The sequence below is a fragment of the Sipha flava genome, unplaced genomic scaffold (genome assembly GCF_003268045.1).
Source record: "Sipha flava isolate LNK unplaced genomic scaffold, YSA_version1 76_pilon_pilon, whole genome shotgun sequence".
NCBI lineage: Eukaryota > Metazoa > Arthropoda > Insecta > Hemiptera > Aphididae > Sipha > Sipha flava.
Window position 1 is genome coordinate 2,253,092 of NW_020273616.1, and position 14,794 is coordinate 2,267,885.

At 28.2% G+C, this 14,794-nt stretch overlaps 1 protein-coding gene across 3 annotated transcripts in view; it reads right to left on the reverse strand.

Moving 5' to 3' along the window:
- LOC112692811 (spectrin beta chain, non-erythrocytic 5) overlaps window positions 1-14,794 on the reverse strand; it is a 56,551-nt gene that overhangs the window by 22,181 nt on the left and 19,576 nt on the right. For 2 of the 3 annotated variants that reach the window (XM_025567603.1, XM_025567605.1), the window contains exons 2-3: window positions 297-454; window positions 68-235 (exon numbers count right to left, since the gene is read on the reverse strand). In XM_025567603.1, coding sequence (XP_025423388.1) covers window positions 68-235; window positions 297-416 — 288 coding nt within the window. In that variant the 5' untranslated portion in view covers window positions 417-454. Of the gene's footprint in view, window positions 1-67; window positions 236-296; window positions 455-1,235; window positions 1,336-14,794 lie in introns of those variants that run through there. The other variant, XM_025567604.1, reaches the window with a different exon arrangement.

Consider the following 14,794-nt stretch of genomic DNA (forward strand, 5'->3'; position numbering starts at 1 on the left):
AAAGTGGCAGTAGTTAATAATAAGAAAATTATATATAAAATGTAATTTAAGGTCTATGTAATTATACCTTCGTGTGCAGAAATGCTAAACTTTTGTTGACGTTTTCTACCTTGTGAACTCTCATACGACCGTTGTTGGGTTTACCTAGTTTTTCACCAGAAATTATTTCTAATAATTTAAGAAGTTTTTTCCCGTCTGCCAAGTCCAGGAACAGATCATCCACCTCCATTCTTACCTACAACGAATTGTAAATAAAATTATGTTTACTGCGTTTGGAAATTCCGTTTAAAGCTTACTTTCTGTAAGAACGAGTTCATCCATTTGGTAAACGTCTTCTTTTGTATGTGTAGCCTCTCCTCCTGGAGGGCTTTAATGCGCCCCTGTTCAAACTTAAGTACATCTTCCCTCTGCGTCATCTCGTAGCGTGTGATACTTGAATGGGCATTTTACAATACTGAAACAAACCCCGAATACGTTATTATAATTTAAATTTAAATCAATACGATTCACACACGCAATCAATATTAGATAAAATATTTATTGGACGACACCAATATTATTATATTGGATATTGTATGTCAACAGTTCTAAAATCGTCTGTAAGAATTATATAAATATCCAATACGAAAAATAACAGATATACACAACTTGTGTGGATTAATTTAATATTTAATTTGATTTATATAACTCAAACAATAAATGGTTCGAGTGTTGGGAGAAATATGATATTTAAATCCAAATACTATTCATGAATAGTGCACACTTAGGAAGTGTTTATACATAAAAACGGTGTTTGTAATACATTTTTCATCGGATAAATGTTAATTTATTGTTCAATTAACAGTCACGCTCTAAGTAACCTTCACAAGGCGACGCAATATAATAATTTTTTATCAATTATGCGTTAAAAATAATAATTCGTTTATTTTGAGTTAAATTATACAACTATTGAATAAAAACAATTTAAAATATTATTAATAATGAGATTAATATGTTTATATTCTAAATGTTAGCGTTAAAACGCTTCGTCACGACAGCGACTTTCCGTATTGAAAGTTTTGCGGTTTCTTTTAATTTGGAAGCCAGAAAAGTTTGATGGGGATTCTAAATAAATTCAATCCAATTTTCAGGTGTTCATCTCTGAAGCGGCTTTCGGCTTAGACAAGTCGAATGAGTAATTGTATTCAAAAGCTCGAAATATAAGTGCAATAATATATATATTACAAATTACTAACAATCAATCCTTTTTGACAGTCCATGATATATTCCAGATGAAGTGAAATGGATTTTTTTGTTGTCTACAGATGCCATTATAATTTCATATTGGATGATCCGATAGGATATTCGAGTACAATAATACATCGATTTGCGGTATACCTTTGAAATAAAATCAGAAAAAAAAAATGTTTTAGATTGGGACGTAACGCTATACAATAGTTATTTGTGTACTGTGTACATTATATCGTAATTATATGATTTTCGAAGGCCTGCATAATTTAATGTTTGGTATTCGATTACAATTTTTTTACTGAAATAATGAGGTAAGTTAAATAAATTATCAAACAAGACAAAAAAAGTATAAAATTTCACCGAGAAAAAATTTAATATAAAAAAAAGTCAAATATTTACTTTTAAAATTGCTGACACGCTAAAACAGCTGATAAAATAACTATGTATTCAGTAACACCAGAAAATGCCTGGGTATTGATTAATTATCGAGGGTTGGATTAGATTGTTTATTGTAATAGAAATAAATTACCTACTCGTTTTGTGAAACAAGCCGTTTTCTTATTGTTTGAATTATTTCTAAATTTCACAAGTGTATTCTCAGAGGTGTAGCTTATTAGACATTTGTTAGTTTTTGTAATGATAAAAATTCAACGCGTAAGGTTCGGTATAAAACAATGTTTAGAGTATTAATGTTTTGGTTATAAATTCTTTTAAATTAATTTTTATAATTAATCGTGAGAACATTTATAATCTTTCCATTGGAGGTACTCCCACTATAATAACTGACCTAGTAGATAGGTGATTCACAATATTTCAGTAATTAACATAAAGAAAACGATTATTGTTTTCAAGGTAAACATTGGTAGTTTGTTTTATGATTGAGTTTATAAAAATTATCTTTGTTAATTGATTTGTATCAATTTACACATTTTTCGTGTAAAAATGATATAATTAATTTATATAAAAATGTATTATGAATAAATTAACGTTTTAAAATGCAAATAAAATAATTTTAATATAATTTCTAAATATGTTAATTCGCAAAAACTGTATTTGTATTCAACAACAAGAAACTGCAATGTACATTACTTAGTAGTACTACTTATACTACCTACACATTACATAAACATGTATATAAATATATATAATGTATATAACATGTATTATTTTTTTAAACGATATTATCTAATGAAAAATGACGAAAATAATTTTATATTTTATTTATTTTGATTTTTTTAAATATACCTATTTTAGACATACCAATTTTTTCACGATGTCTCCTATAGTTGATGGCAAATGATGAATGGGCTTTATATGTTGTCATTGATGAATGTTGATGTATTCTTTATGATCAAAACATAGAGGTTTTTATTATTTCCACTTTTTTTTTTTAATTATTTGTTTTTTTGATTATTGTACCTATATATCTATTGTTGCATTTTAAAGCATTAATTTTCCATGGTCCACATATTCAGTAAAATTTTTATTTCATAGATTTAATGTTATTTTTATGAACTCTATGTATATAACATTGATACAATACAATTATAGGTACGTATGCAAATAAAGCACGTAATAAATCAACGTAACATTGAAATGCATTTAACTTGCCGTTATTTTCAATCTAATTTAAATAATAATTTTTGAAAAATCTCGGATCGAAAAAAAATATAGTATTTGTATGATGTTTTTTCTATATTTTGCAATCCGTACATGAAATATTTCTCAAAGAAAACATATATTTTTCTTAATTGTATTTGGGACACAAAGAGAAAATAACAATAATCTGAGTTTGGATTGTATTCTTAAGTGGTTTTTTTTATTAACGAAACCGAAATAAACATAATTTTAAATGCACACTGTTTTTATTAAAATGTATAACGTATATATTAATTATTGTTTAGCATTCATAAAGAAAATATTTTTTTTTTTTTTGTGGCATTGTATATAATTATTGTTTACAAATTTAATTTCACAAATATTTTATATTTTACTACTTTAAAAGGTATTTAAAAATAAGAATTTCTATTTTATAATCATGTATAATTTTAAATCGAAATGTCGTGCGCCGATGATATAAAAAAATAACCGTTTACTGTAACTTCTTAATTAAAAAGTTGATTGCATAACTGTAGCACATTTAAGTACAAGTTTAAACTCTGAAAATGAAAGTATGTATATGTATAGACACATTGTTAAACTATTTTAAAATTATCTGGTATAGATTCATTTAAGAGTAAACGTTTTTATTTTTATTTTATCGTATTTAAAATCATATTACATTAGTTCAACACGCGAGTTATATCATTATAATACACATTACAGATAATTAGGTTTAAAACATTCTTTGAAAAATATAATCTTAAAATTTAATTTGACCATGCATCTTATGCACATAATTTGACCATTACGAATTAGGAAGGAAAAAAATGGTTTAACACGTAGGTACTTCTCACTTTTGTTTGTAATACGATTATATTGCAGTTTTAATGTATAATCGTAATGAATATGTTTTTTTTCCACGTGGATGACACGTTAAATCTTGTGAGGTCTCGTTTTACGTACTTGGACGAACTGCGAGTGCAACTAATTTACAATACGTAAAAAACAGAAACGTACGACCAGTCACGATAAACGGAAAATATTATGAACATACAAGTCTACAATTAAATGGTGGTGAGTTAAATCGATTAAAATTGTTTCAAATAAATTGTTCATCGACCGTTTTATATGTATTGATATTTTCCCCCCTACGAATTACGCTATTAAATGAATTCCTTAAACAATATAAAAAAAAAAAAATTATTAAACTACTCCGACGCAGGTAATGGCACACATGTTATTGGACAACTGCATTCGAGGGAGCATATAATACATATTATCTTCAAATACACGATAAAAACTTTAGCAATCCATATATGTATACCAACTACTACTTATATATGTGATAATGATCGGTAAAATGTTCATTGCGGGTGTGTTCGTGATTGGATGCGAACTAGGTAAATATTTTTGAATGTTTTATAATAAACTTATATTGGTTAGGCTATAATGCCCTACGCATCATTTGACCACTGCAGTCGCAAAATGTTATACTAATATTATATAGTAATACTTACACCGCGATTACTTCGGAGTATATACCGGAAAATAACAATATCATTAAAAACATAATTCACCAATAATATGAATTATGTTTTATCGACTTGCTCCTATCCTGATACGTTAAAAACCTAGATATCCAGTTATTTTTTCTTAATAAAGCATCTAAGGATGATCTGTATAAATAATGATAGGTTGTTCAGCACCTAGTGTACACCGATTGAAATTCGTATATAGCTACCGAACTATTAATGAAAAAATGTATCAAATACATAGAAATCAGTTATAGTACGAATGTCATGAAAAAAATATTAATAATAATGATATTTAATGATATCAATGAAATACGAAGTCCGATACAGACGCACTTATAGCGTGGAATAAAACGCATACGTTTGATACTATTCATATGTTTGTTTTGTGCTTGTAGGTACATTATAATTAAAGTGTATTAACGAGTGTAAAATAAATAAAGGAAATACTCGAGCACGTGGATGTATCAAACAGAATTCGAAAACAAATTTGCGTATTTAAAAGCAGAAAAAATTAATATTATAGATAATAGTTTCTAATGGATGTTTATGTATTTCAATATCTGGTCGTTATATGCAATTTAATGATAAAAAAAATATTTTCGTAAGCTACGATATAATAAACAACTTGTTTATTGTTGTTTATTGTTATTGGACTTGTGGGGAAGCTCTAACTGTCAAACATATCCTCCTATACCAGTGACGTTCAACCTTTTTCCTTTAGCGGGCCACTTTGGTAAACAATTATCTTCAAGCGGGCCACTAAGTATAAAAGTACAAAAATAATCTTATATATTGGACTTGTTTTCTTATCTTTTATTGTCTATTGAAAAGATTATGAATTAAGGTACACATTAGTTTGATTAATACGTTATTTTAAGTACACGGATGATATCGATATTTAATTGTGAAGTTTACATATGAAAATGTCGACAGAAAAAAACGCAAATATATTGATGATTGCCGAATTTTCATTGGTCTATAAATTACTTTTTCATTGAAATTAATGGAAAGCCGTTTGTCTTGTGTGTCGTGTAAATGTTTCAGTTTTTAAAGAATTTAATATCAAACGACATTATGAATCAAAAAATGTTCTTACATTTTTAAAAAAAAATTTTTATTTTAGAAAATTCGTAACGGGCCACATAGAATATCTTTGGGGGCCACATGTGGCCCGCGGGCCGCGGGTTGAGCACCACTGTCCTATACTGTCGAAACTACGCAGACACCAGAACAGCCCTAAGTATACCTGAGCATCTATATGAAACACTTGGATCCGATCATGAAAATACTGTTAAAATCATAAAGTTCCTTAAAATAACCAAATTGTATAATCTTATCCGACACTTGTATTTGTATTTGTATTTGTATCTATTTTGTACTCTGTATTATTATTATTATTATTATTATTTATTTATTTATTTATTTTTTCTATTCATCTTTCTTTCACTTCCATTACTGTACTTCTATATTCTAACCATTATAAATTTATAAACAATCTACATTGTACTTAAGATTCATAATGTTATTTAGCACCTAATTTAATTTAATGTTTACATTGTACAATATGCCAATAACCTCAGTTTTTGCGGCTTTAATTAAAAAAAAAAAAAAAAAAAAAACAATCGTATTGGATAAAATAATAAATGCTTCATAAACGCTGGGTAAATATAGAGTAGACGGTTTTTCAAGCCGGTGCCGACTTATTTGCGATTTCAGGGACGCACAGTTTGGATTTAACAACAGACGGGGGAAAACAATTCAATTCCGATCAAGTGTATACAGTGAATATAAATATATTATTTTTTTGTTTTTGAGACATCCTACTGCATGATGTCTACGGCCGAAGTACAAACATTAACGGTATTCACGTAATATTCAAAAAACGTTCGATCGTAGTCGAAGTGGATTGATAATAATATTCGATTTACGAATAAAACACGCAGAACAGCGTTATTATGCACAGAAAACGATGAGAATGTTATATCAGGAAAGATTAATAGAGAGAAAAAAATGTGAGCATGGGAACATCAATATACGGTGTATGCGAAATCTATTGTGGACACGTTAAAACCCGAGTATGATAAACGAATCGTGGAGTACAGTAGTTATTTAACGGGATCGAAACGAAAATAAAAACGCGAGAAAAAACTGTTATTTTTTTTTTTTTATTTTATTTTTTTTTTTTTTTGTTGAAAACTGCGATCCTAAGTTGTTTGGAGTATACTTGTATAATCGTTAAATTCAAATCTCAATTTGTATTCATATATACACACATACGTGTTCACCTAACCGGCTTTTTTTTTAATCCGTACGCCGTGCGTACATTTTGCGGATCGCTACAACGACAATGGGGGTAAAATGTATTATTGTTATACGATAAGACGAAAATAATTATTTGTCATTTCACAGGCGTTTCGTCCAAATTCAGCCATCACCGGCATAGTATAATCATACTATTAAGCATAATAATAAAAATTGTTTTCGATGCCGGGCCACAATAATAATACAACAATAATACGCGGTACTTAATAATATCATACGACGTTATTGTTATAATTATTATTATTACTACCATGAATTATAATATATTGTTGCAAGCGACCTCTAATAAATGGGAGAAATCCAACAAAGTGCGAATCGCAACGCGTGTAGGTAATGTACGTATGGGTACGTGCGCACGACGTTTGACACATATACGGTCTGATAATACCATCCTTGTTCGTAAATGTTGTCATGTAAGTCATCTACGCGTGTGAAACCGTAGTCTCGTCGTTATACACGATATTGATTAGAAGTCTACTATTACACAATACCATGCATCTAAGCCCAGTGCATTAACAGATATGCAAGTGTGTAGTAAAACAAGTATGTACTTATACATATGTACACATATAATACAATATGCGAATAATATGTCAGTGACCTGGTACACAGTAATGTTAATACGGATAAACAATAAAAGGTTTATCGAAAATTGCAATGTCAACGATGTAAGTGTAAATACTTTTTTTTGTAAATATTTTTCGTCGTTTTTAACACTCATATGCTACACCTGGTGTGAAAATCAACGCTTTACATCCCATTCTTGTGTTTTTGTAATTTAAATTAAATAATTTAAATAATTTATCGAATTTTTTTTTTTATAGTAATATTAATATACATGGAAATAATACAGGTACGCCCAGCAAATTCGTATTCCACTTTCCCGAATGTTAAACGCTTATAAATAATAAAAATATTCGATGTGTTTATTATTCATGTCAGAATTCCAAGAAAAACATTTGGCTTAAGAGTTCAGAGTTTAAATTAAAAGTGAGTGTTGCCATAAAAGAAAATTTAAAATATACTTTTAAAATAGCATCAAGTTAAAAATAATGACCATCTCATTTTATTTTGATTGCGTTGCAAACATTGTAGTATTGTTTTGGTGTGGACATTTTTATGTATACCTAATTCTATGTACTTCAAATCTGTAAAAATACATGACAATTGGCTTAGAAAACAAGTGTGTATAATACGTAGAGCGTTAAACGATTGTATTATACTCTATATGTATATATTACCAACAATTTTGGAATATTATATCTTCTTAAGTGTTTTGAAAAAAAAAAAAAAGAAGGATAATAAGAGTTAAGAAACATATTATATCTATGGTATATACCTATACACGTTTGTTGGTTCAACAAATATATTCTTCTAGTATAAATATACGTTTACACTACAGGTATACATAACATGTATACATATATAGAGTAAAAAATAAAACATCAAGATGCTTTAAGATGATTTTCTCAGTCAACAAAACGAATCGGTTGACTACCATCAGTAATACCCCTCTTGAACGACTCGTTGCGTTTTGAATAACATTAATAATAATAAAAAGCTGCTAGACAATCTTTTTTTTTTTTACATATTTTATGAAAACGATTTTGTAAACGTTATTTAATTCGCTATTGTTGCATTTCAGTTCAATGCATTTTATTGTTGGTGGACCAATTGCATTTTTTTTTTATTTTATCAACTTTGGTAATACCCCAGTAACTTTAAGGCAAATGACGTATTTTAAACAATGTATTAACTCACGTTGATAAACATACTATACCTAAAATACACACATACACATCCCTCCTGCAGTTTGTATAATATGAAAATTGGTGACTAAAAAAAAATCTATTTAATATAACGTTATAAAGCAATTTAATAACACGTTGACGTAAATGGTAAATTGCACCAATGAAAACATGATTACTCAAATATAATAGCATCATTTTCACAAATGTATTTTTTAGGTGGTTTACCAATATTTTTTTACGGCGTATTTATGATGACCGCAATACGATAGGAATTTGAGCACGGAAGATTTAATAAAAATCATCCGATTATGTATTGTATAAAAATTATGATTTATTCAAGTATACTAATGAATGATTTATATATTGTTGACTAAAAAGTGTTTATATAGGATTGATTAATCGTTGATTAAATTATATGATGATAATAAATTTGTCTAAGAAAAAAACCTTGTATTTTCTATTAATTATTAACATTTCTTAGAGCAACAACACGTATAAATATTTATCCGTAGCTTTTATGGTACTGACCTCAATGTTATCGGAAATCAAACATTCAATACATCTGTAATTATGTTTGTAGAATTTTTGGAATGTAAATATTATATACTATATATGTAAGTACATAATATGTAAATATATATTCATAAACACGATATATAGGTGTACATATTGATTATGAATAATTAATCTAAAAATTAGAAGCGTAACTAAAACGTGTTATTAATTAATTAATGTTTAAACATACTATACCAATTCTAACATAAAATCATAGTACATATTATACTCTTGTACACTTTAGAAGTTATTAGTACAATTTTGCTGAATAACATGTTTTTGATCTGATTTTTGATAAGTAAAAGATGATTTTAAATAATGAGTTCATTAATATAATTATATATACGATAATGGATCAGGGAAAAATAACTCCGAGTTTTCCAGGAGTATAAAATTGTTTGCTTCCTTATCTTATATTATATAACATGTAATAATAAACACTATCACCAATTCACGGAACTTACCAACATAATTTATAAGTTAGAAGTTAACAATAATAAACCAGCTTTTTTTATGCATCATTTTAAAATGTGTCTAATGAGAATTCGTGTAAAATTAAAAATAGAGAGCATATTATATTTTTGGAATTTCTTATCGCAATGATGATTATAATATACAGACCTGAAGGGCTGGTCAAGTCATGTACATTCCATGAAAATAAAAGTGTATAATTACAAAAAGAATGATTTAACGAATACATGAGTTAATATTTGTAAATGCCAAATATAACGATTGAACAATATACAGTTTTTTTCACATCATCATCAAAGTTCAAATTATGCGTAGTAACGATGAAAAAAATTGGACCCAAGTTACACTATGTGAGGGTACATACTATTAAAGTGCTCATAAATGCATATATTTAAAATTACAATACAGATTATAGATATATTATTAAATATACAGTATTTAGTTATCTACATGTATATACATGCAAGAAATAGATACAAAAAACAAAGAAAGTAAAAATACTAGTTCCTTTTGTGGGTGTGATGTTAATACTACACGGCATAATAATCGTTTTTCGAACGTTTAACGTCAAAGGGGGTATATGCACTTAATATTATCGATCCGCACCTATAAAAATGTACTTATCGGTCATGGTATTTGGACATATTGCGTCCGTGCGAGCAAGTAACTATTTTATTAAATTCCCCTCGACGAGATAGTTATACATGGTGTGTGATGTGGATATGCACGCGTCACGACCGCGAAGAAAGGAGTGTCACCGTGACGAGTGCGAGGAATTATATTATTTGTTCTTAGGTATAAATAAAGAAAATTAAAAAAATAAAACCTAAAATATCTCGATTGCGTAATCATCGTACTATGACAAAAGTGTAGACATGGATATTGTAGAATAGGTGGGTAGCCGTAGGTTATACGAGCAGAAAAATACGGATGGTCGTTTTTATTTCGTCGACCTCCATTCCGTGTAAGCCAAAGTGTTGCACAGATCCACCATTTGCGCACGTGTAATTAGAACTGTCTGCCGAGGTACGTATATGCTATATGGTGTATAATATGTATACATAAGTACTCGAGTTGCAGAAGTACCTGTTTGCCGGGCCGAACTAAGGACATAGGAGGTCTGCGGCTAAGGGGAATATCCCTCAACTTAAGTCGAACAGACAAAATTAATTATACATATATATATATATAGTAGTGTTAAAAAAATATTTTTCATTATTTACAATCTATATAGAATGCAATAGAATTAGCAAACGAGACAAAGTAGATATATGTGGGGAACAAAACTGTCACGGGACACATTGCTCTAAGGATCCAAGATCTGAAGTTTCATAAATTAAGGGTACAAAAATTAGCAAATAATCGTGTTAAGAGTAATTGAACTCATTGAACTCGCAACGTTTTAACTTTGAGAGGTTGATGTACAGGAATTATGCATTTTGGCAATACATTTTGGAAATCCTCACCCGTAAAATAATTATTATTTGATTCCCAACCACAACGATTACGAACGACAATCAAGCGGTATTGTCTATACACATGTATATATAAATATATATTATATTTATTATTTGATGTATGATATGCGCGATATTATGACGTGCGCTCTTCCATTTCTCTCTCACTGTGCACGCGGTATCTCACGTGCCGACCGAGTCTTTGTGTGTCGTACGTGTAATAATTTTTGCCACACTTGTTCGTATTTTTATATATATATATAAAATGAACTGATGCACGACGACATTACTACAACTGTTCACCGATTTTATACGTACGTTTTTTATAAACTCTCTTCGGTACGTCGCACTACACGAGAATAATAACAATAATGATATTAAAACGGCGGTATGTTTTTTGAAATAAGATTGTTTCATGAGTTCGGTCGGTACCTACATTGCGTGTGTGCGGAAATACACGGTGAGCAATCGTCGTCGTGGTCGTCACCCTTAAAAATAAAAACGACATCTGTTGGACACATGGGGAGAGGGTAGGGACGACCGGAGTGCACAAACTCCCACGACGTAATATTGTAATTATGTACACACACATAAGGGGTATTGAGCAGCCTTCACATTTCTCGAAAATATACACTGCGCGCGCGTGCGCGTAAGTATAATAATTATTATTATTTACGTTGGTCCGATTAGTGTAATATTGAACCGCCAACACACCGATCCTTCGGGGATAAATGTACACCACGGTGAGTTTTATTTTTAACGGGACTCGACCAAACGGTGACGGGTTTGAGTAAGGCGTGTTACGTGCGTAGATGGATAAAGATGGAAATAAAAGTAAGAGAAAAAGAGAGAGAGAGAAAGAATGAATTACGACTTTTCCATTAAATTTTTTTCATCATTTTATTAGCATCTGTATATGACGTTCTGAACGTTTTAATTCTCTGTTACTATCGTTGCAGTGTTTCAGGGTAAATCGAACATCGCAATTCTCTCAAATAAATAATGGTCAGACCATTTTTATTTTCAAAAACCATCTCATACTTTAAACATGAAGATCCCTGGGCTCATGAATAAAACTTATAAAAGTTCACAATTTTTATTATTTTTGCTTATTATTATTATTATTATTATTATTATTTTTAACAATAGAAGCGACATTTGGTTCGGGAATCTATAAATGGATATTTTTACATTCACACAGCGCATTTTTTTATTATTATAGTATAAACACTAACGAAAAAACGTACTTTGAGAAAACGTATGGTTTAAACAAGGATCGTGGTTTATTATTTTAAGTTGTATTATAGTGATGGTCTTTTATTTATTAGGAATTGGTACGTCAAAATAAACTATAGGGATACTATGTTATAGCTTTTAAATTTTATGATCAATGTGTTATTCGTTAAAATAATAAAACTATTTTAACGTAACTAAAATACAAATAATACTAGTACACTACTAGGTAACTTTATAATATTCAGTCACGTTTAAATGTACAATTTTGAAAAAATTTGTTTTTAATAAATATGTCTACTCATTAATAAGGTATATAGGTACTTTTATAAAAATAAACTAAGAACTAAATGAATATCACCTACAGCTTCTAATATACCAATAAAATGTTACCTTATACCGTCAAAATATTAACAACTTGATGGTAACTCAAAAAAGCAATATTCATAAAATCAACATTATATAATTATTAATACTTCACTGCAATACCAGAACATTTGGAACGTATCACGCATAATTACAATTTAATTATGATAAGTTCAATATGAGCTTGAATGAAAAAATATAGAGAAAAAATAATTTTAAGAATGTTGATAATATGCACGGACTATGCAGATTCTTGACAAAATGTAATAAAACAACTAGACAAACACGAATAACACGATATTGAGAACACTATGTTCGTTTGAATGAATTATCTACCGTTTAACTTTACTCGTTATTAAGTTATAAAATTAAATGATAAACTTATTTCATTACGCGTGTTAATCATAAAAGCTCTTAGCGTGCAAGATCAAACCTTAGAAACAAGGAATTCTTTTGTAAATATAAATTACTTGGAAACTTTGCGTTAACATATTTTTTAATGTATACTAAAGTCGCAGATAAAAATAATACGCAGATGACAAATATTGCGTTTCCAACACAACTTGATTATAATACAGGCGTTACCTATTACTTATAATCTAACTATATATATGTAACAAGCGGGTCATTTATTGTTTTTAATTTACTAAAAATAAACAAATACAAACAATTTTTCGATAACATATAGCTTTTTATTTTGGATAAAAAGTCTTATATTCGTTGTTTTTTTCTTTTCAATTAATTAAAATTATACGAGTATAACACACAATACAGTACACGATACTTTTCCGAGCAAATACCCCACGGATTTTTTTAATGATATTTGATTATTATTTATTAATATTTACATATTATAGTAAAATATTTTGATTTCATTATGATATCATAGTATTAAAAATTGAGTAACAAAATAATTTTCATTAAATACGGGACATAATAATAATACTATTTTAAATGTAATATTATTACATATGACCTCATTTTAAGATATATTAAAAACACTTAAAACTTACTTTTAAACACCCCCTTCCCCAGAAAACAACTGTATCTATGCCACTGACATATACAGTTTACAGATTATACAAATTTGGACTTGAATTATTTCCACAAAGTTTTATATTGATTTGATATGTAATTTTTAGAAATTTAATTATAAGATCAATTGAAATGTGCGTATTCTTTTTGTATAACTTTCGAATTTAACACAAATAATAAGTAACTTTTACAAAAGGTTCGTCTGATTCGAAACTGTTATTTCACGTGGTTTCTTTACTAATAGTTTCGCAAACCTACTTTAGGACGCCGGTAAGACAATGTGACAAAATACCTTATTTGGCACAAAATCTTGGCAAGTACATAATTCATTGCTTTTACATATATGTAGGTGAAATTGTATATAAAATTTACAATAGTGACTCAGAAATTATTTTTAAATGATTATTATTTAATATTATAGATTTATCTTCGTCGAGTAATAATATTTGATAATATTTAATTAATTTAAAAAAAAATATTTTAGAAGTTGTCAAACACTTGTACATGAAATTGTATAATATCAGACACAACTGGCATTGAGAATAGGAAAATTAACTGCATTCTACTAATTGTCTCTTTTTTTTTTTTTTTTTTTTTTTTTTGTACTATAATCAACCTAGATACTTGCAAATACTAATGGACGGATTTAGTTACGAAATTACCTATACTTAAAATAAATCAGCAACTATATTGTGTTAGACAAAATAATAATAATTAGAAATATTATTTGTTTCGCCAAAAACGAACAAACAAGTCCTTGAACACATTTTTAAATGCTATAACTTTAATGAATACACTCCTATTTATTCTAACGAATCTACAATAAATATGATTATAATTAGATGTACACTTCCAACTATAATAACTAGTAACTACATCATTCTTAGTTATAGCAATACTTCATATTTTATAAGTTTTAAGCATAATATTTAAATCAAGATTTAACATGTAATTTATAGTATTTTTACGTATAATTTTTACGATATTAAATATGCTGTACATCACATAAATCGAATCATTATAAAAATGTTTTACAAATTATTTCAATAATATATTTAGTATAAATACCACATAATTTATGAGCTGTTAAATTTATATTTAACAAGCAGTAATTGAAATTAATCAAATGGAAAATATGCACAACTTATCTACCTAAATTAAAAATAAAACAATTTTTAAAATGCTTTTGTAAATTAAATCACGGAATATATTTATCTCAAAAGTCAAGTAACGTTTT